The sequence below is a fragment of the Ailuropoda melanoleuca genome, chromosome 4 (genome assembly GCF_002007445.2).
Source record: "Ailuropoda melanoleuca isolate Jingjing chromosome 4, ASM200744v2, whole genome shotgun sequence".
Taxonomy (NCBI): Eukaryota; Metazoa; Chordata; class Mammalia; order Carnivora; family Ursidae; genus Ailuropoda; species Ailuropoda melanoleuca.
Window position 1 is genome coordinate 18,996,526 of NC_048221.1, and position 18,813 is coordinate 19,015,338.

The 18,813-nt window shown below is 55.9% G+C and overlaps 1 protein-coding gene across 1 annotated transcript; it reads right to left on the reverse strand.

Annotated features, from left to right (window-relative positions):
- Positions 1–13,145: 13,145 nt before the first annotated feature.
- On the reverse strand, positions 13,146–18,440 carry CISH (cytokine inducible SH2 containing protein). The gene is made up of 3 exons (XM_002920574.4): positions 18,278–18,440; positions 14,971–15,191; positions 13,146–14,730 (listed from the first exon to the last, which is right to left on the reverse strand). The coding sequence occupies exons 1-3, from the start codon at positions 18,295–18,297 to the stop codon at positions 14,198–14,200; spliced, it is 774 nt and encodes a 257-aa protein (XP_002920620.1). The 5' UTR covers positions 18,298–18,440; the 3' UTR covers positions 13,146–14,197.
- Positions 18,441–18,813: the final 373 nt, after the last annotated feature.

Sequence of the window (18,813 nt, forward strand, 5' to 3'; positions counted from 1 at the left end):
ATCACGCCCTGGGCCGAAGGCAGACGCTTAACGACTGAGCCACACAGGTGCCCTGGATTTTTTTTTTTTAATTTAAATTTTAGTTAGTTAAACATACAGTGCGATATTGGTTTCTGGAGTAGAATCCAGTGATTCATGACTTACATACACCCCCCAGTGCTCATCCCAACAAGTGCCCTCCTCAATGCCCATGCCCCATCTAGCCCATCCACCCCCACCTCTCTCCATCAACCCTCGGTTTGTTCTCTGTCGTTAAGGGTCTCTTATGGCTTGTTTCCCTCTCTCCCTTTTTTCTTTTCCTCCTTCCCATATATTCATCTGATTTCTTTCTTAAATTCCACACGAGTGAGATCATAGGGTAGCTTCTCTTGGATTTTCTACATTGATGTTTCAACCCCCCAAAATAATGACACATTTGTCTCTTCCTTTCTAATATTTAGAGCTCTTATTTATTTTCCTTGTCTTTTGGCTCAGCTAACACCTTCAATGTAATTTTGACTCATAGCGATGGCTAGAGCACTCGTGTCTCGTTTCACACATATGCAGCGATGCCCCCGTGCCTCCCTGCCAAGTGCACTCGCTTTGATTCTGGAGAGACAGACTTTCTCTGGTTAAGGATGGCTCCGCGTGGTCCTGGCTGCCTCTGTTTTGCTCGTTTATTTTATTTTATTTTATTTTATTTTATTATTTTATTTTATTTTATATTTTTAAAAGATTCTATTTATTTATGAGAGAGAGAGAGATTGAGTGAGGGGAGAGGGAGAAGCAGACTCCCCGATGAGCAAGGAACCTGATGCAGGGCTCCATCCCAGGCCCCTGGGATCATGACCTGAGCCGAAGGCTGACGCTTAACTGACTGAGCCACCCAGGCGCCCCTGCTTGTTTATTTTAGAAGCTTCTTTATTTGCATCATTCGTGTAACAAACCTTCAGTGAACATTTGCTGATGTCAGGCCTACCCTTGGTACCTTAGTATGAAGGAAAAATTGCCACCGATGCTGTCCATAGGAGCTCCCAGCCTAGTGGAGGATAGAGGCAAGTAAACAGGTCCTTGTCCTTGGGCCACATGGCACACACTTGACGACAGTGCGCTCAGCACCATGCGGGACCCTGGGGACGGGCAGTATTCAGATGAGGCCCTGCTCCCTTGGAGGCCCTGGGTTGGACCCTTTCCCACTGAAGTTCCCACATAGCAGTTGCCATGCTCAGCCTGAGGCCTTCTCTGATGCGCAGGGCAGCTTGGTAAGTGGCTGAAAGCCCATCCCCCGGAGCAGCCCTAGGCGGGCGAAGGCGGAGGTTGGCTACACACCCCCACTTGGCCACTCGTTGGGTGGAGCAATGGTGAGGTGTGTTCTACTCCATCTCTCGGCTGAGGACTGCACCTCAGTGGTCCACAGAGGGAACCCACTCATTAACACAATTGGCTAAGTGTCCTTTCCTTCCCTGCCTCGCTTCCCCTCTCCTCTGTGTCAGGAACTGGGAAGGCTCTGAGATTTTGCCCACCTCGCAGGCTAACAAGTTAGCCCCTTATATTTCCAAGGCTGCTGGCAGAAGGCGCTAGACTTGTGGCTCAGGAATAAGAATCAGATTGGGGGCACCTGGGTGGCTCAGCCGTTAAGCATCTGCCTTCAGCTCAGGTCATGATCCCAGGGTCCTGAGATCGAGCCCCACATCGGGCTCCCTGCTCAGCGGGAAGCCTGCTTCTCCCTCTCCCACTCCCCCTGCTTGTGTTCCCTCTCTTGCTCTCTCTCTCTGTCAAATAAATAAATAAAATCTTAAAATAAGAAAGAAGGATCAGTTTGGTACAGTAACAGCAGGAGCAGTATTTTCTTGCACCACTTCCCTGAACCCCAGTTCCCATGGGGTGACCCCAGAAGTGCCAGATGGTGCCTGCACATGCCGTGGGTTTGCATGACAGGAGAGGAGCCCTGGGGTCGGGGGCCTGAATGTTTTATAACAGGCTGTCAGCAAACTTGCCAACCTTGGCCTCAGAGGGAGCTACTGTCTTTGCTGTGCTGGACATGAAAGAAATCTGCCTTTTTTCCTACAGGGAGATACTGTCTCTGTTTTCTTTCTTTCTTTCTTTTCTTTTTTTTTTTTTTTTTAAGATTTTATTTATTTATGTGACAGACAGCCAGCGAGAGAGGGAACGCAGCAGGGGAGTGGGAGAGGAAGAAGCAGGCTCCCAGCAGAGGAGCCCGATGTGGGACTCGTTCCCGAAACGCTGGGATCACGCCCTGAGCCAAAGGCAGACGCTTAACGACTGCGCTACCCAGGCGCCCCACTGTCTCTGTTTTCTAAGGCTATAATAATCACCCTTGAAAGGATTGTTTGGACAAGGGAGTCATTGCCTCTATAGGCAAGGATACAGAAATGGGAGAGAACCATGGAGAATTGTCTCCCTACTCACCCTACTGGTGAGTGTATATATATATATATGTTTCAAGTAGGCTCCATACCCAGCATGGAGCCCAATGCACGGCTTGAATTCATGACCCTGAGATCAAGACTTTAGCTGAGATGGAGGCAGACACTGAACCAACTGATCCACCCTGGCGCCCCCCCCCCCCCCCCCCCCCCCCCNCCCCCGCCCCGGTGATTCTTGGCATCACCTCCAGAGTAAGCTACTTGCATTCCGATCCTTGTCTTCGGGCCTACTTCTGGGGGAAGTTCCGCCCGCCCCCCAGGCAGGGAGACAACACTAAAGGGCATTAATGCACGTCTGATGTGACTCTCCTTTCCCCAGACTGACCTGCCCTGCAAAGAATTCAGGGGAGCACATGAAGGAAGAAGAGTTTCCTCACCCAGAATTGATACTGTCGTGACCCTAAGGGAGGTGCTCGAAAGGGCTCTCAGGGTTTCCTTTTTCATGTTTAAATAGTTAACATTTATGGCGGTTGCCTGGGTGACGTAGACATTGGACTTTTCTTTTTTCCAAAGCATTCCAATACCACTTATTGGGAATTGTGCCTGGTCTCTTACTGCTCTTTCCTCATCTGCCTGGGGCCTGTCATTTAGATTGTATCACAAACACACAAACGATCAATTCACAATAAATGGACTAAGAACACGGGGGCATTACCATCCCTGGGGATTGACACTCAGCACTGGCACAGTGTGAGACAGACCCAAACGCCCACTCGTGGTGACACCATTCAGGCCCCGGGGAAACGCACAGAGGTTGTGACCCTGCCTCAGAGTTCACAGAGGATGTGAATGTGAATTGGGAAGGTTTATTTCTATAAGAACAGTTAACAGGGAATAAAAATTTCAAAAAGTTAAATAAAGTTTTAGTTTTAAATCTTTTTTATTTAAATGTTGATATCAGTTCATTGTAACATAATGTATTTTTGCCTTTTAATTTTACCAATTTTGATTTTTGTTAAAATAGCTTTTTGGAATATATTTTAAACACTTTTCAATTTTTATTTTTATTTTTTGAGAGGGTGGTGGGGAGGGGTAGAGGGAGTGGGGGAGAGAGAGAATCTTAGCGTGGAGCCTGACGCAGGGCTTGATCTCATGACTCTGAGATCATGACCTGAGACGAAATCAAGAGTCAGATACTTAACCAAATGAGCCACCCAGGCACCCCAATACTTTTCAGTTTTTAAATATATTTAATTTAATTTATATTTTTATGCTCTTTGAATATAATATTTCACTTCAATCTTTTAAATCATTACTGCCAATAGGATAGTAATTATATGAAAAATATTGATTATAATAACATAGCCAATAGTTTTACTGGAATAAAAGAAGAATAGTGAATGTTACAGAACAAATATATAATACTTTATGAATTCAGCATGTCTATTTTCTTACTCATCTAACACCACTGAACACCTGGACATGAGCAATAATCATGAAACTCAATCATCTTTGCTATCTGACTTTCTGATATTTTTATATGATTTCCAGACATAGAAAAACTACAGATTTACAGATTTTGTATTGTTACAAAAGTTTCTTTGTTGAATAGGAGGATAGAACATATATTATTAGAAGTTCATAGTTTGATTTATGATGTTTAAGTATTTAAATCCTGGGGGCTCCTGGGTGGTTCAGATGGTGAAGCGTCTGCCTTCGGCTCAGGTCATGATCTCAGGGTCCTGGAATCGAGCCCCGCGTTGGGCTCCTGGCTCTCCCTCTCCCTCTGCCGTTCCCCCTGCTCTTGCTTTCTCTTTCTCTCTCTCTGTATCTCTCTGTCGCAAATGAATAAACAAATTCTTAAAAAAAATATTTAGATTAATGTGGGCCTCCACGTGTCCTTTTGCCCAGAGCACTGCTAGGGTCAGGCCTGTGCTCCAGTGAGAAAAGCAGACGTGTCCTGGGTATTTTTTGCTGCAATGAGGGCCCGAGAAAGTGCGCTGCTGGGGCTCATGTCTACGTGGGCTCCTGTGAAGGGGGAGTGGAGGGCTGGGGTGGGACCAGGGAGGAAACCCCAAGGAGAAGGGAAATCACATTTACTCCTTACCATGATAAAGGTGAGTGATAACATCGCCCCCACTTGACAGATGGTGGCTCAGAGTCACGCAGGTCGCCTGGCTCTGAAACCACCTCAGCCACTGTATCCCCCTGCAAGCCCAGGAGTTGCCAGCCAGCAGCTCTCCCCACTCAGGGTGGCTGGGCTCCAGGTCCAGGTGTCCCATGGCGGGTTCTTCGAAGCAGCCTTGCCCTGGGGGCAGGTGCCAGGGCCTCTCACTGGTGGAGCACGCCCTTGCCAGCTGCGTCAGGAAGCCTGAGAACCGGCACTCCCAAGCGCAAGCTCGGTGATGAACTGGGTCCCTAGGCTGCCCCACCATCCTCCTGCAGGGGACAAAGGGCCTCTCTGTCACAGCCCTGCCTCACAGCCCTGCCAGGTCACTGAACCACAGGACTTCTCACTCCCAGGCCTGGCCCCGGAGGATGGGTTGGGGCCCCCTCTCTGGGATGCGTTGGGGGTGGGTGGTAGCGGGCTTGTGGCTGTGCTCGGTGAGAGGTGAAGAGTGACCTGAGGGCATGAGGGGAGAGGTGAGTCCCTGCCCCCTGTCCAGCCTTGACTAGGGAGGGTTCCCCATTCTTCTGAAGGCAAACATGTCCTGAGTGGTTTAGAAGGCTGCCCCAGGCCACGCAGCCAGAGAGGGTGGCCCTTACTTGCCCACTGTGCGGATCCTGACCTGCCCTAGTCCCCCCTCAGCCAGACTTCTCCTCTGACGTGCCAACCCTGCGATCCCGTATGAGGAACACAGAGCCACACCCGCAATGTGTAGCTGGACCCCAACCCTGTCCCAGACCTGGGTCATAGTCCCTGGGGCCTTCCTGGGGGCCCTGTAGCGTCTCCTTTCTATTTTCCAGGCAGGGAAACTGAGGCTCCAACAGGCTGGATGTGTACTGAAGGCTGCCCAACTGGGCATCGGGCTGGGACTACTCCACGTGGCCCGATGCTAAAGCTGAGGCCTGTACCCCAACCGTGGGCCAGGGATCTGAGGGAAAGGCCTTGAAGGAAAGACTGCCTATAGGAATGACAGGAGAGCGGGCCAGAAGCTGTCTGTCCATCAGGAAGGGGAAGTCTGTGAGCCAGGCCTGGCACCACTGACCCCACCCTGCTCTCCACCCTACTCGCCTTAGTCCTTCACAACCTGGCTGCGCATCCCACCTTCACCTGTGTGCCCACACCCTCATGCTGCCCCACTCTTCCCCCCACCCAGGCACCCCCCTTTCCCTACTGTTTCTGGTTGCCCACTCTGTACCAATCCCCGGGCTGGACGCTGGGTACCGCAGAGGCTGTGCCAGAACTGGGCCTCTCCTGGGGCCCCGCAGACTTAATGCTGAGATAGTGGAGCCTCAGTAGGCACCTGCAGTCTGGTAGGGCTTCCTGGAGGCAAGGACCCAAGCTGCGGCCTCAGCAACCCTGCCCCCCACCCCCACGCCGCCCCGAGGTCACTGCCTGTCCTCTGAGCTCTCTCCCTGGAGTGGCCAGCAGGTTCCAGGAAGCGGCCTCTCAGCCTGCAGTGCTGATTCCAAGAACTGCAGCTCCTGGCAGCCCTGGGTCAGGATCCTTTCCTAGAACACAGGCCTCGCCCCGCCCGGGCTGCTGGAGTCCCATTGGGCAGCCGGTGGAGGTAGTGGAGGAGGGGGTACCCTGGGAGGAGCCTCTGCAGGAACCAGACACTGGGAGGGGCAGTGAGCCTGGAGGGGATGGAGGCCAGGAGGTCAGTGAGTGTGAAGGTGCTTTGATCCCTGTTCGCTGTGGGGGGGCAAGTCCAGTGAGTTCAGTTCAGAGCCTCCCTGCACACCCGCTCCTTGGGCCCAGAAATTTGGCTGGCTGCTGCAATTCCACCCTCCATCTCCCTCTGTCCCCCACCAGCCCGGCACCCCAGGGTCCCATCCCGTGGGCGAAACGCTCGGGCCGTACTCTGGCCTCAGAGCAGGCCTTCATCAGTCACTTCCAGAGGGACAGGCGGGTGACAGGAGTGGCAAGTTCGGAGCAGGGAAAGGGGAATGGGACAGTCAGGCTTGGGGCCCTTGGAAGGATGTGACATCTGTATTATTAATCCTGTTAGAATTTCACCTAGCCTGGTTAGGACGGAGGAAGTCACCCCACCCCATACCTTAGCAAGTCAGGTCAGGTAGGTGGAGGTCTGGGGTGACAGGCTCGGATTCATGGGCAAGGACAGGGCCCAACTTCCCTCAAGGTCACTGGGCTGCTCCTCTGGGGTGAGGCCTCCACCCCCACCACCTCTGAGCTGGCAGCACGCCTGCCTGCCCGCCTGGGACCTGCCAGATCGCGTTGAGCAACCAGTTCCTGAGAAGCGTGGAAGGCTGTTTGGTTTAAAATTAACTCCCCCGCTCCTCCCTCCCCTGCCTGTGGGCCTCCTCTGAGTTCTTGGAAGAGGCGCTCTGCTCTTTCTTCCTAGGAAGAGGCCTCCAGCCGCAGCTGCTCTGGTTCTAGTGAAAACACCTCACCCCGGGTGGGGGTGGGGAGGTGCCCACACCACGCCTTCTCTGCCCTCTGAAAGGCCCAGGGATCCTTCTGGAGCCAGCACGCCCTGGTTTGCTGAGACCCCGAGGAGAAAGGGGGTGATTGTCAAGGCCCGGATAGGGGTGCTACTGCCCCCAAAGCCCACAGCCCACAACCAGGGACCCACTGGCCCTGAGTGAAGAGGTAAAGGGCTATAGAGACCCAGCCTGGGCACCTCTGGGGTAGGAAGATCATGCACGCTGGCAGCAAACCCAGGACTTTGGGGGCGCCTGGTGGCTCAGTCAATGAAGCATCTGCCTTTGGCTCAGGTCATGATCCCGGGGTCCTGGGATTGAGCCCCGCGTCGGGCTCCCTGCTCAGTGGGGAGTCTGCTTCTCCTTCGCCCTCTGCCCCTCTCCCCACTCATGCTCTCTTTCATAAATAAAGTCTTAAAAAAAACCCAACAACCCAGGACTTTGGCTTCTTTGAGACATATATGGCTCAGAGAGAGAAAGCAACCCGGGCAGGGTCACCCAGCTTTACTGGCCAGGCTGACAACACTGAGCTGGCGATGATGCCCACGGGCAGCCCCTGCAGGCACGCACATCGGGGCCAGAGTGCTCTCTGTGAGGAGGCCCTTGTCTCTGACCCACACTCCTCTAACTGCCCTGGGAACCCACCTTCTTTTCGTAGACCTTCATCTTCTACTGTCTCCTTGGGCTCCATGTCTCTGGGGTTTTGGAGAAAAGGTTTCCTGAGAACCTGTTCTCCTAATAGCTCCTCCTGCCATGGCCATCTACCCAAAAGAGCTGAGAAAAACAAAGGAATGTTGGCCAAGTGGAAAGGTCAACACACACCCACAGACACATACACACACACACACACACACACACACACACACACAAGCTCATAGTAATGTTGGTCAGAGGTGGGACTGGTGGGGGTAGGGTAGGGAGCAGTGAAGTGGTCTTTGGAAGGAGGCTAAGGGGCTAGAGGCCCTTTCTAGAGCAAAGCTTTGGCCCAACCCAGACTATGAGTAAAAATTCTCCCCTCTGATGGAGAAGGAGCCCAGCTCTGCTGAGGAAGAGCCGCTCTGGTTCACTGATGCCGTGTGAAGGGACAGTCCTCGGAATAGGGCTCTGCCGGGGGAGCATTTGCTGGGCACCAACCCCCTTCAGCAATACCATCCCAATGTGGGGCTCACTAGTGGGGATTGTGGTGGAGCAGTCCTAGAGGACTTCCTGGAGGAGTCGCGGCAGTCCCGAATGCCATTGGCCCTCAGAGACCACTTCCAGCACTCTGGCCCTGCCTGCTTCAGCCAGGCCAGGGTCATGGAAACAACTATCTTTCCATTAAGCATGAAGCTCTGGCCACACCAAAAAGTCTCCTCCTGCTCCAAGCCTACCTCATCTCCTCTGGCTCATAGGTGAGCATCATTCCATTCACTCCACGTTATCCCAAAGCCAGACCCAGCCATTCTCCAACCACCCTGGGGCACGGGCACTACCACTATTTCTGTTAGACAGATGGGGATACTAAGGCTCCGGGAAGAAGAGCCCAGGTCTGGACACGGGGACTCTGAGGGGCCATGAACCAGGCTCTTCAAGTTGCCAGCCAGCAGGCAGCTGAGTCCAGGTCAAGAGTTCTAGCGGGAGGGGAACAAGCTGTGGCGTGGGACTCCGAGCCCTGGGCTCTAACCCCATATGCCCACTTCCTCTCGGTGACTATGGACAAACTACTTCACCTCTCTAGGTTTCAGGCTTGCATCTTTGAAATGGGGCAGACCCAGAGGCACCTGCCCAGCTCACCTCCATCACCTGTAGCTCACCTCTGCAGGTGCAGACCACTCAGGGCCGGGAGAGGAACAGGCCTTGAGGGAGACCATGCCCTGGGGCTGGAGGAAGGGTAGCAAATGGCCTAATCTTTACTGTTACAGTGAGAGAAGTTGCTAGAAGGTCGGGCTGGCCACAACTGCCCCCCCCCCCCCATGCAGAGACCAGACCAAAGGGTTGGTTCACTAGAAACCAAGGTCATGGGCAACTGATGCCTGAGTATGGATGGCTGGGCTTGGAGGGCAGAGCTAATGGGGAGAGCGCCTGCTTATAGCTCCAGGCGGTTCCAGCTCAGCTCCCCTGCAGCCCCCAAAGGCACCTAAGCAGACATTGACGCCAGCCCAGCCCTCCTCTCAAAACAGACGAAAACAATGGACAGGGACTAATTATAATGACAGCCACAGCCGCTCTCCTCAGCATCACCTCATAAATCCTCCAGGGCTCCCCATATCCTCTCCTTGGGAGGCGCTGTCACTCTCCTCACTTCACAGCCAGGAATCTTCTCAGGGTCAGTGAGGTTGAGGCAGACTCCCTGGAGCCCAGCGCACAGCCCCCAATCCAAACTGGAGGGGGGGTCGGGGTAAAACCAGGGTGGGGCCGTGTTGGCCAGGATTCAACCTCCAGGGCCTGTTCTTCTCGAGTCTCAGATGTGGGAGGCTCAGCCTGCTGCCCTGGGGTGACCATGGCCACGACCCCTCCCCTCGGGCGACTGGCTGCGTGGCCTAAGCTGGGGAGCAAGGCCCACACGGTGCAGTCGGGGCGGCGAGGACTCACTGTGAGAGCTAGTTGAGTTTCTGGCAAAGCGTGAACCTGCTTTGTATGAAAACTGGTCTAACGGGTTGGTGTGAAGGGACTGCCCAGGCCTGCACAGGCTCTACGTCTCCTGGAGGAAGACGGCCTCTGTGAGGTCCCCAGAATCCTCCTGCTTTCTTGGTCAGGACTTACTGCCCGTCACTGTGGGCCGCTGTGCAGGCTGGGAGCGCTCCCGCCAGAGAGTGCAGGCTGCCCAGCTCTGCCCCCAGCCCTGTCCAGACTCGTGTTCCGCCTTGGCCCAGGGAGATGTGCTCAGTTGGCAGATTAAAAGCTGAGCCCAGGTACAGGGGCACCGATGATCCAGGGGGTGTTAGGACACTTGGTGATCATGCAGAAACATCCCAGTAGACCTCACTGCCGAGAGAAATCTGGATGGCCTGGTGGTACCTCTGTCCCCAAGTCATTCCCGAAGGCTACTGTGAGTCCAGGGAGGGATACTATGCGAGATCATTCTCCAAACCCACCTCCCCATGGCCTGGTGGAATCCTCCAGGGCCAAGCCTTCAGCCCCTGCCCCTGCTGGCTACTCCAGCAAGTGCTCCTGATGTGCCCCCCCCCCGGGTACTCTCTGCACACTGCGGATGCCAAGGCTTTAGCATGCCAGTCCCTGGAGGGCAGAGCAGAACAGTGGTTATACCAACAAGGTCTCGAGTGAGGGTTTGAACCCTGGCTCTGCCCCGTCACAAGCTATGTGCCCCTGAAAAAAACCACCTCCTCTCTCTGAGTCTTACCTCTTCTGCTGCAAATGGGGACAACCTCTCCTGGTATTCGAGGCTGCAGGGAGAATTCCCGGGTCACAAACTCCGCCCAGGATCCCCAGGTTGCCGTCCTGGCCTCCTCCTGCTCCCCACCGCAACCTCCCCTGCCATGACCTGCACCCTTCCTCCTTCTTTCCAGCTTCCTGCCCCCAGCCCCATCGGGGCCATCCCCACCCAGGTGACAGGCTCGCCCCTGAGAAATGAACATGACATAATAGCATTTCCCTGCTAAACCCGGAGGAGGCCCTCCACCACACCAGAATAAACTTCGTGTGCCCCCTCTGCTCTCTCCAGCCTTCCTCTGTCTCCTCCGCCCCCCTAGGCAGCCGTTCTGGACTTCTTACTCCTGATCACAGCGGTTCTGTTCCTGGGCCCTGGCACTGGCTGTTCCTTCTCCCCGGATGTCTTTTGCCTATGTTGTCTGCACAGCCAGCTCCTGTTCTTTGCCTGAGTGCCCGGGCTCAGAGGCCCCAGAGCTCTCCCTGCCCCCAGTCTGCGACAGGGTCCCGACACCCAAAGCCACTCTCTGCCCTGTTCCCTGTTTTGCCTTCTTTACACTCTTAAAACTTGTCCCGAGTGCCCATTTGTTCACTTGTTTATTGTCTCTTGCTCATCAGCTCAGGAGCCCCAGTAGGATGGGGACCGTGTCCCGCTTGTTCCCTGCTGTGTCCCCAGGGCCCAGATGGAGTCGGGCCCAGACCGTGCCTGAGGAGCATGTGTGTTAATAAAGCACTTAAGGGAATGGCTCCTTCCCTTGTCCCCGGCCGGTGCTGGAGGGCATGGCCCTTTTCCTAGCCCAGAGCAACCCAGCAGTGACTGCGCTGACCAGAGGACTTTCAGCATCTGTTAGGCTGGGTCTCTGACCTGGGTTTGGGCCCGATGACATGCCCACTATCATCTCTAGTGTCACAGGCATCACTCCCTCCCCTGATAGGGAAACATGGAAAGACTGAAGCAGAAAAATATCAGGTGTCTGAAGTAGCTGGCAGCCCCTCCCCAGGCCAGAGCTGGATCCTCGCTTGTACTGAGGCAAAGCGAGGGGGCAGGACCCCGTTGACCAGACCGATGTCTGGCCCAGAGGCCTTGGCACGCAAGGACATCAGGGGATAAAACCAACATCTAAGATCAACTTGCCTGAAAGCTGCCAACCCCAGCTGCCTGTTCTTGCCAGCTCAGGAAGCAGCCCAGGGGCAGGGGTGCCTTTGGGACCCCTGGAGGTGAGATCTGCTCTGTGCCTCACTTCCTCAGCCAGTGCCTTGCCCCCCCTGCGCCTCAGTTTCCTCATCCGTGGAGTATGGATCATACTTAGACCTATTCCCACAGTTGCGGTGAGCAGTGCGTGAAGTGCAAAGCCTTTATCCATTGCCAGCACCCAGCGGGCACCCTGAGCCACCTCCCCACTGCAGACAATGAAGAGTTCGTGGGCCTCATCCTGCTACAACAGCTTTCCGTCCAGGCTGTGGCACAAAGTGGGGAACGCCCTGCCTTTGGCCTTTCTGTGTCCACTACTCACCCATTGGGCGACTCGGATCCAGGGGTGGAGCAGACGGAGGAGTCACAGGGGGGCTGAGATCCAGGCTGGAGCAATGAGGAACAGCAGACATCCCTGGCAGGGTCATGGTGACCGGCAGGAGGCATGCTGTCGGGCCCTGCAGCCAGCAACAGAGAGGGTGCCAGGCTGGGCACCTGGGCCTGGGCACTAGTCCCAGTAAAGTCAGCCTTCACTCATCTCTTATTCACTCTCATCCAGTATCAGCTCTACTCTTTGCTAGAACTATCTCCATGCCCACAAGTTTCTGTGCCTCCACAGTTCCGGCTTTTTATCCCTTCCTGCTTCCTCCTTGTCATCACCATCCCTCTCCTTAGACCTTTCTGCTCTCAACCTGCCAGCATTTGTCTCTTCTAATCACCTAAGGCCCAAGAAAGCAGGAAGGTTAAAACTATTTCTAAAATAAGAAAAAGAACTATTTCTAAAATAACTCATTTCTATAAATGAGTTTCGGAGGAGCTTTCCTGTGTTATTCAAGAGAAAGTGCAGGAAATTTCAGGACATGGTGGAATTTCAGGTACGGAAGTGTTACACAGTCAGACCAGCCAAGGATGGAGAGTGTTTTCATTTTAATTGCTCTCCCATCTACTTCTGGGGTATAGGGCCCTGAGAAGACAGGGGTCCCCCAACCCTAACTAGCCTGTGCCAGAACCCTTCCAGGTCCCACTCAGGCCAGACCCTGCCAGCTTATGGGCCACTATCCGAAGCCCCATTGTTCTGCCCCGCTGCCCAGAATAACCCTTCTCCACGCCTCCTTGTGGTCGGGGAGTATGAGCTTCCCAGTCATGCCTCAGTGCCTTTGTACTCCCTGTACCTTCTCCCTGAAATGACTGGCCCTGACTTCTCTGTTGGCCTCATCTCAAAAGACACTGCCTCCAGGAGTGGGTGCCGCCATAGCACCCAACCCCCCGTATCCTCCACTTTCAATCTTTAATTGCCATCTCCTGTTTACATGTCTCAGGTCTGCTGCTCCCCTGCCGCCACGCCCCACTGGCAGCAGCCTGGTCAGTGACCCTGCAGGCAGTCCAGCTGGCCTTCACCTCCTGCCTCCCAGCCTCCAAGCGGAACAAGAGGTAGTGAGAGAGGAAGGCTGTTCCCTCTTCCCGTCCACCTTTAGGGGGTCCCCTAGCAGGGCCTGCTCAGCCACATAAGGTCGCTGGGCCCCAGCTGACCCAGACGTAAAGTGGGGGATAATAACAACATCAAAGGAGGACAAATTGTATAAGAACTCAAAAGAGGGCCCATTGAGGGCTCCTTAAATGAAAAGTACAATTTTATTGTCAATACAGAAAAATCAGTAGAAGAAAAAAGACTACCAAACTGGGTTTTGCTTGTTATAATAATTATTTTATAAAGTCTTATCAGATATGTATTCCTTTCCCTCTCATGTACAGGCACCTTCCTGGGCAGGAAGCAGGCTCAGCAGACCTGGGGCAGCACGCGTGCTCCCACAGGCCTGTGGCCCAGCCAGACCAGCTCTGCGCAGGTAGGGCTCTGCCCTGCGAGGGGGTGAGCGGCGGGCTCTGCTGGGCATTGATGCCTTGGCTTCATTTTCTTGTCCATTATTTACCCACCCTCCCAAAGCAGGGCTGGGGGCAGAAGGGGGAGGGGGACACATTCACAGGTAGGTGGGTCAGCGCCAGGATATCCAGAACCACCTTAGGTCCAGCAACAGGTCTCAGGATGGGGCTCTCCACAAGGAGGAGCCGGCGAAGCTGGGGCAGAGCTGGGGTCTCCAGGCACTTGGGGCTCAGGGCAGAGAGGGGTTGGCTCACCACGAGACCAACCCAAGGAGAATAAATAAATAAATACTGTATAACTTTGCAGTCCCCCAGCCTGGCTTGTTCCCCCAGCGGGGGACTGTCACTGCCAACCTCAGTTCCTCTGGCCGCCATCCTCCCTGAGACAGGCTGGCTGGGAAGGAGGGGGCCCGCCCCACCCTGTGGACTGAGAAACCAGGGGTGGCAAAGTCTATATAGTTCAGGAGGCCACAGCAGGCAAGTGGGGGCCTGGGCCCAGCCCACAGGGTGAGACAAGGTCCTGCCTGTCTCCCTCTCTTCTGACCCATGGCTCACCACCACAGAGCCACATGGGAGCTGGGGGCGTTGACCTCCGAGTTGTGTGACACTTTTCCCTACCCCTCACCCCCCAGCCTTGCTCCTGCTGACTCTTCCCGGTCTGGCTGTCAGGTGCACGCAGTCACCGGGCTGACTGGAGGAGGGATGACGGGAGCCCCAGTCCAGCTGGGGCCGGTGTCCCCACCAGGGTACAGCTGGGTGAGGCTAGGCAGACAGAGGCTCAGGCAGGTCAGAGCTGGAAGGGGTACTGCCGGAGGTAGTCGGCCATGCGCCGGGGCAGCGGCAGGCAGTCCACGTCAGCCACCAGGCGGTTGATGACGAGGCGGCACAGGTGCTGCAGGCTGCGGGCGCTGCTTCTGCGCACGAAGGGCTGCACCAGCTTCAGGTGCACGGCCGTGACTGAGGGCGCGGGCAGCGCCGGGTCACCGGGCACGTCTTCCTTAGGGGTAGGCAGGGCCGGGGTAGGCGCAGGGTCGGGGCTGTCACTTCGGGTGTCAGCGGCACAGGAAGCGACGTAGTGCTGCACGAGGCTGACCACGTCGGGGAAGGCTAGGATGCGTGGCCTGGACAGGCAGTTGGAATCCAGGCGGAAACTGGAGTCGGCGTACTCGATGCGCACGTTGGTGGGACCTCGGGTGGTTTTGACCGACAGTGTGAACAGGTAGCTGGGGTGGGTGCTGTCGCGTACAAGGAAGGTGCCCTCTGGCATCTTCTGCAGGTGTTGCCGGGCCTCGCTGGCCGTAATGGAGCCCCAATACCAGCCTAGGCAAGAGGAGAGGGGGCCGAGACCCCGGTCACAGGGGAATTCAGCTGGGGGCGCAACGCAGGGCTGGGCAGCGCAGGACTCTGTCTCCCCATTTACGCTTCCATGGGGAATGGTGCACCTCCCCCATCAGACTCTCCTGGGCAGGGCCACGTCTCTCAGATCAGACTCAACAGACAGAGCTAAGCCTTCCCCACTGGACTTCCCAGAACAAGCCCTGCTTCCCTCCTCAAACTCACCTGATTCCCGGAGGTAAGAGAAGGTCTTGGCTATGCATAGCAGATCCTCCTCAGGGTCCAGCACCTTGGGCTCACTCTCTGGCTGGGCCGGGGTCTCCTCTGCCATCTCCTCCAGAAAGGCCCCAGCAGGCAAAGGCTGCATAGCTGGTTCGGGCAGCTCCAGGGACTGGGCCCACAGGGGCCGCTGCCCGATCCGCTCCACAGCCAGCAAAGAGCAAGGTCTAGAAGAGAGCGAATGGGCAGTGAGTGGAGCCCCTGTGCTCGCCCTCTTTCCAGAGATTTCCTGCACCCGAACTGGCTACGTGACCTCTGGCCAGTCCATCTCGGTTCCCCCTCTGCCCACTCGTGGGCTCAATGAGGTCAGCACACCACCTCCCAGCTGTCACCACAAAAGGCTCCTTGATAGTTTCTCCCACATGGTGATTCTCTTTTGAAAGAGACTTCTCTACCTTCCTGCATTTATGTAAGTAATTAATCTCTCTATTGTGCCCCAACTGAAAACACAGATCATTCCCTATAGGCATTTCTAGCTCAGAATGGGCAACTGGCGTCCCTGCCACTGGCAGGATCCAGGGCAAAGAAGGCTCACATTGGTGCCCTGTGGGCTGAGGTGGGCTGATTAGATGGCACAGGTCCTGCTTGAGCCATGGCCTGGGCCTTCATGGGGTGCTCCCAAGAGGCCCCTGAATTATGGTAGGATGCCTGAAGTCACATGCTAGGAGTATCTGTCGGAGGGACCTAGGTCCACACTGGCCAGGGCTGAGAGGCTGGAACAATCTCAATAGGAGTCTGACAAATAGGTCAGACTCCTATTCTGCTTTCTCCTTCTCCCAGCTGAGGGTCTGGGGTGGATACTGGCCTCTAAAGGTACTGGCAAGTCCCACGTCCCACAAATATAAGTTTCCACCAAAGGGCAGGGTACTCATTGCACATTCCAGATCCCACCCTGGCAAGCCCGCCCTACTAGGCTTTATGATCTTATGCAAATCTCGCTGTTCAGCTTCTCCACCCCCTAATGAGGGAAGCTACCAGCCCATATCCTGAAGGGTTTGCCTATACCATATTCTCAGATGCCTAGGGTTGGGTTGTTGAGCCAGCCCCAATCTGAGCAGTAGCTTTTCTCTAGGGGAAGGCCACCCAGCACGGTGATCCTGGGGCTTCCTGGGAAGTGAGGGGTATGGGCCCCGGCTCCCAAGGAAGAGACTGCTGGTCCTTCCTCACTCCTCAGGAAATACATCCTCAGGCTTCAGTTCTGGGTCTGGTCCCCTGCCGGGCCTCAGGACACCAAGATAACAAAACCATGGGCCTTGCCTTCAAGGAGAACTTACAACCCAAAGTCATAAAAGCAAAGGGTGTCATGGGGGAGTCAAGGTCTGCCTGTTCCCGAGCTGAGTTTGTTAGGCCAAAGGAAGGAGCAAGAGGAAGGCACTCCAGCCAGGCAGAGATGACAGTATGGGTAAACAGTGCCAGGGACTTCTTACGAGGCGGGAAGAGGTGGACAGAAGCCTTGGAAGGATGCAGGCAGAGGAGCCAGATCTCCCAGTTAGGTTACAGATGAACGTTAAAAGGTTTTAACAAATCAGGAGAAGGGGCCACAAGACCCTGGCCTACCACAGTCTGCGTAGTACTTTTCCACACCCACTCTGGGTGCATTACGGTAGCTCTGGAATCCTACTGGGGGAACCGGAGGCCAACCTCCAGGCTGGTGGCCTGCCTGCTGGGTCCCAGAGCTCAGCTCAGGCCAGCCACTCGGGCCAGAGCCTCCAGTGGTGGCCATGTCCAGACAGCTTAGCAGGGCACTTGTGGGTGTGGGCATCTCTAGGGTCAACATGGTGTCTGGGTGTGTGAACAGCCGTATTGGTCTCCACAAGCTCCTGGTAAGTGAATGTGTATCTGAGGAGGGGTGTGTCCACGGCTGTCATCCTCATAGCGGGGGCGATGGCTGGTGTGTTCCAGGTGTGGGTGGCCTGTACGTGTGTGTGCCTGTTGCAAAGCCCAGCCTGTGAGTCCTGACGGGACACATGCCAGTGGAGCATACTCAGCCCTGAGGGAGGGCCCCTCGAGCAAAGCCGGCAGCCCAAACCTATATCTGGGAGTCTTTCCCCCCTACCCCAGGAGGGCACCAGCTGGGTCGTGGCTGTGTAGGTGGAGGTCTTAAAAATCTTGCTCCCTGACACCGAACACTGGCCCTAGGTCCCAAGAGGCCTTCATTTGGAACAAAGTAAAAAGAGAATGTGGGACCCCAGAATTGGGGGAGGGGTCCTGAGGACAAAGGTGAGGGGGTGTTTGGGAGTCCCAAAATTCAGAAGAGGGAGATGCTGGAGACAATCAGGGAAAAGTATGGTAGCACAGTCTTCCTAGCACTTGCAGCTTTCCTCCCTGGAAACAGGACTGCTGAGGGCAAGGGGCACTTCAGCCTTGCCCCACCTTCCACCCTTCTTCACTTGGTACTATGCCAGTTCTGATAACAACAGTCACTGGGCCACCCAGCTCTCCCTGGGTGTGGAGCACACACTCATCTCTCCTTTCTCTCTCCCTGGAGCTTTCTGAGTTCCTGTCAGATCAGTCTAGAGAGCATCAGACCTATTGGTTGAAGGGGATGCTGAGGCGGAAGGAATGTACCAAGAATGCTCAGCTGAGGCCAAGACTCTGTCTTATCAGCCCCCACCCCATACTAGTCTTTGGGGAAAGCTGGAGAAGGGAGGCAGGAGCCAAGTCCTCATAATGGGATCCCAGACTGGGCTGAGCGGAGGGGTGACGCAATTGTGGGGGTACCACAGGCAAAATCAAGCCACACTCAGGCTCTTCCAAGAGTTGCTGGTCAGCAGGTGCCAACGTGGGGGGAGCCATGGATCTCAGGCTGGCTTCCCAAGAAAAGCCTAATTGTTAGCCCATGGCAGAACGGTGGAGGATGGGACAGAGAGAGGCAGGGGCTAACCCAAGGTCACCAGTAGGCCCTGCGGCCTGCAGGTTTAGGGTAGCGAGCTCTGGGCCCAGAGGGGGTTCTGGGCTGGTGAGCCACGTCTTAGAGTACGCGCTTCGCTGGAGTTCAACTGCTCCAGCCAGAACCCAGGGTTAGGCTACCGTGTGTTCCTCCCGTCGCCAGCCGACCCCTAGTTTCACCACCCACAGGGCGAATAGAGGTAGTGACGGTGTTGTCACCGTTCCCTGTCGTCACCCCGAGGTCCTTCCGCACTCGGTCATCTCCGACCGGTCAAGCCCTCTTACTGGCCGGCCGCGAGCACGAGGCGGTACTCTACCGAACGCCGGGCGCCCAGGCCGGGCGGGGGCGGCGAGCCGCGCTTACCCCTGAACGCAGAGGACCATGTCCCGGCAGCGGCAGCGGCAGCTCCGGAGCTGGGGCTCGGCCGGACGGCGGCGGCTGGAGGGAGACAGTGGGCGCAGGTTCCGCTCTCAGGAGAGGCTCCCTGGGCGCACGGGCGGCGGGCTGGGACTGAGAGGCGACGGCGCGGGCGGGCCGGGAGGGCGCGAGGGGCGGGCCCGGGAGGGCGGGGCGGGGCGAGCCGCCTAATCTTTTGTCCTCTGTGTCCCAGCCCTTCCCGGAAGCGACGTCTTCCTAGAACCGCCGGCTGGGCTGCCGGGCCGGGGAGGGGCGTGGGCGGGGGCGCCGGATCCCCAGTGCGGCGCTGAGGGCCGCTGAAGGAAACACCTTTGACAGATTTCCAAGAACTTTCCAGGAAAATGGGGCGGGGTCCCGCTCGCCGACCAATCGTAGCTCAGGAGGCGGAGCCGAGTGGCCGGGACGGGCCAATTGCAGCTTTGAGATAGGAGGCTGAGGAACCAGCCGGGTTGAAAGTGACCTAGAGACCAGTAAGGAAAGAC

Bases quoted from the DNA above. Each gene is read 5' to 3' on its own strand.
- CISH (XM_002920574.4), bottom strand. From the start codon at position 18,297: ATGGTCCTCTGCGTTCAGGG. The intron at 15,192-18,277 runs GTAAGCGCGGCT...GCTCTCTTCTAG, and splicing joins ATGGTCCTCTGCGTTCAGGG to ACCTTGCTCTTTGCTGGCTG. The intron at 14,731-14,970 runs GTGAGTTTGAGG...CCTCTTGCCTAG, and splicing joins CTCTTACCTCCGGGAATCAG to GCTGGTATTGGGGCTCCATT.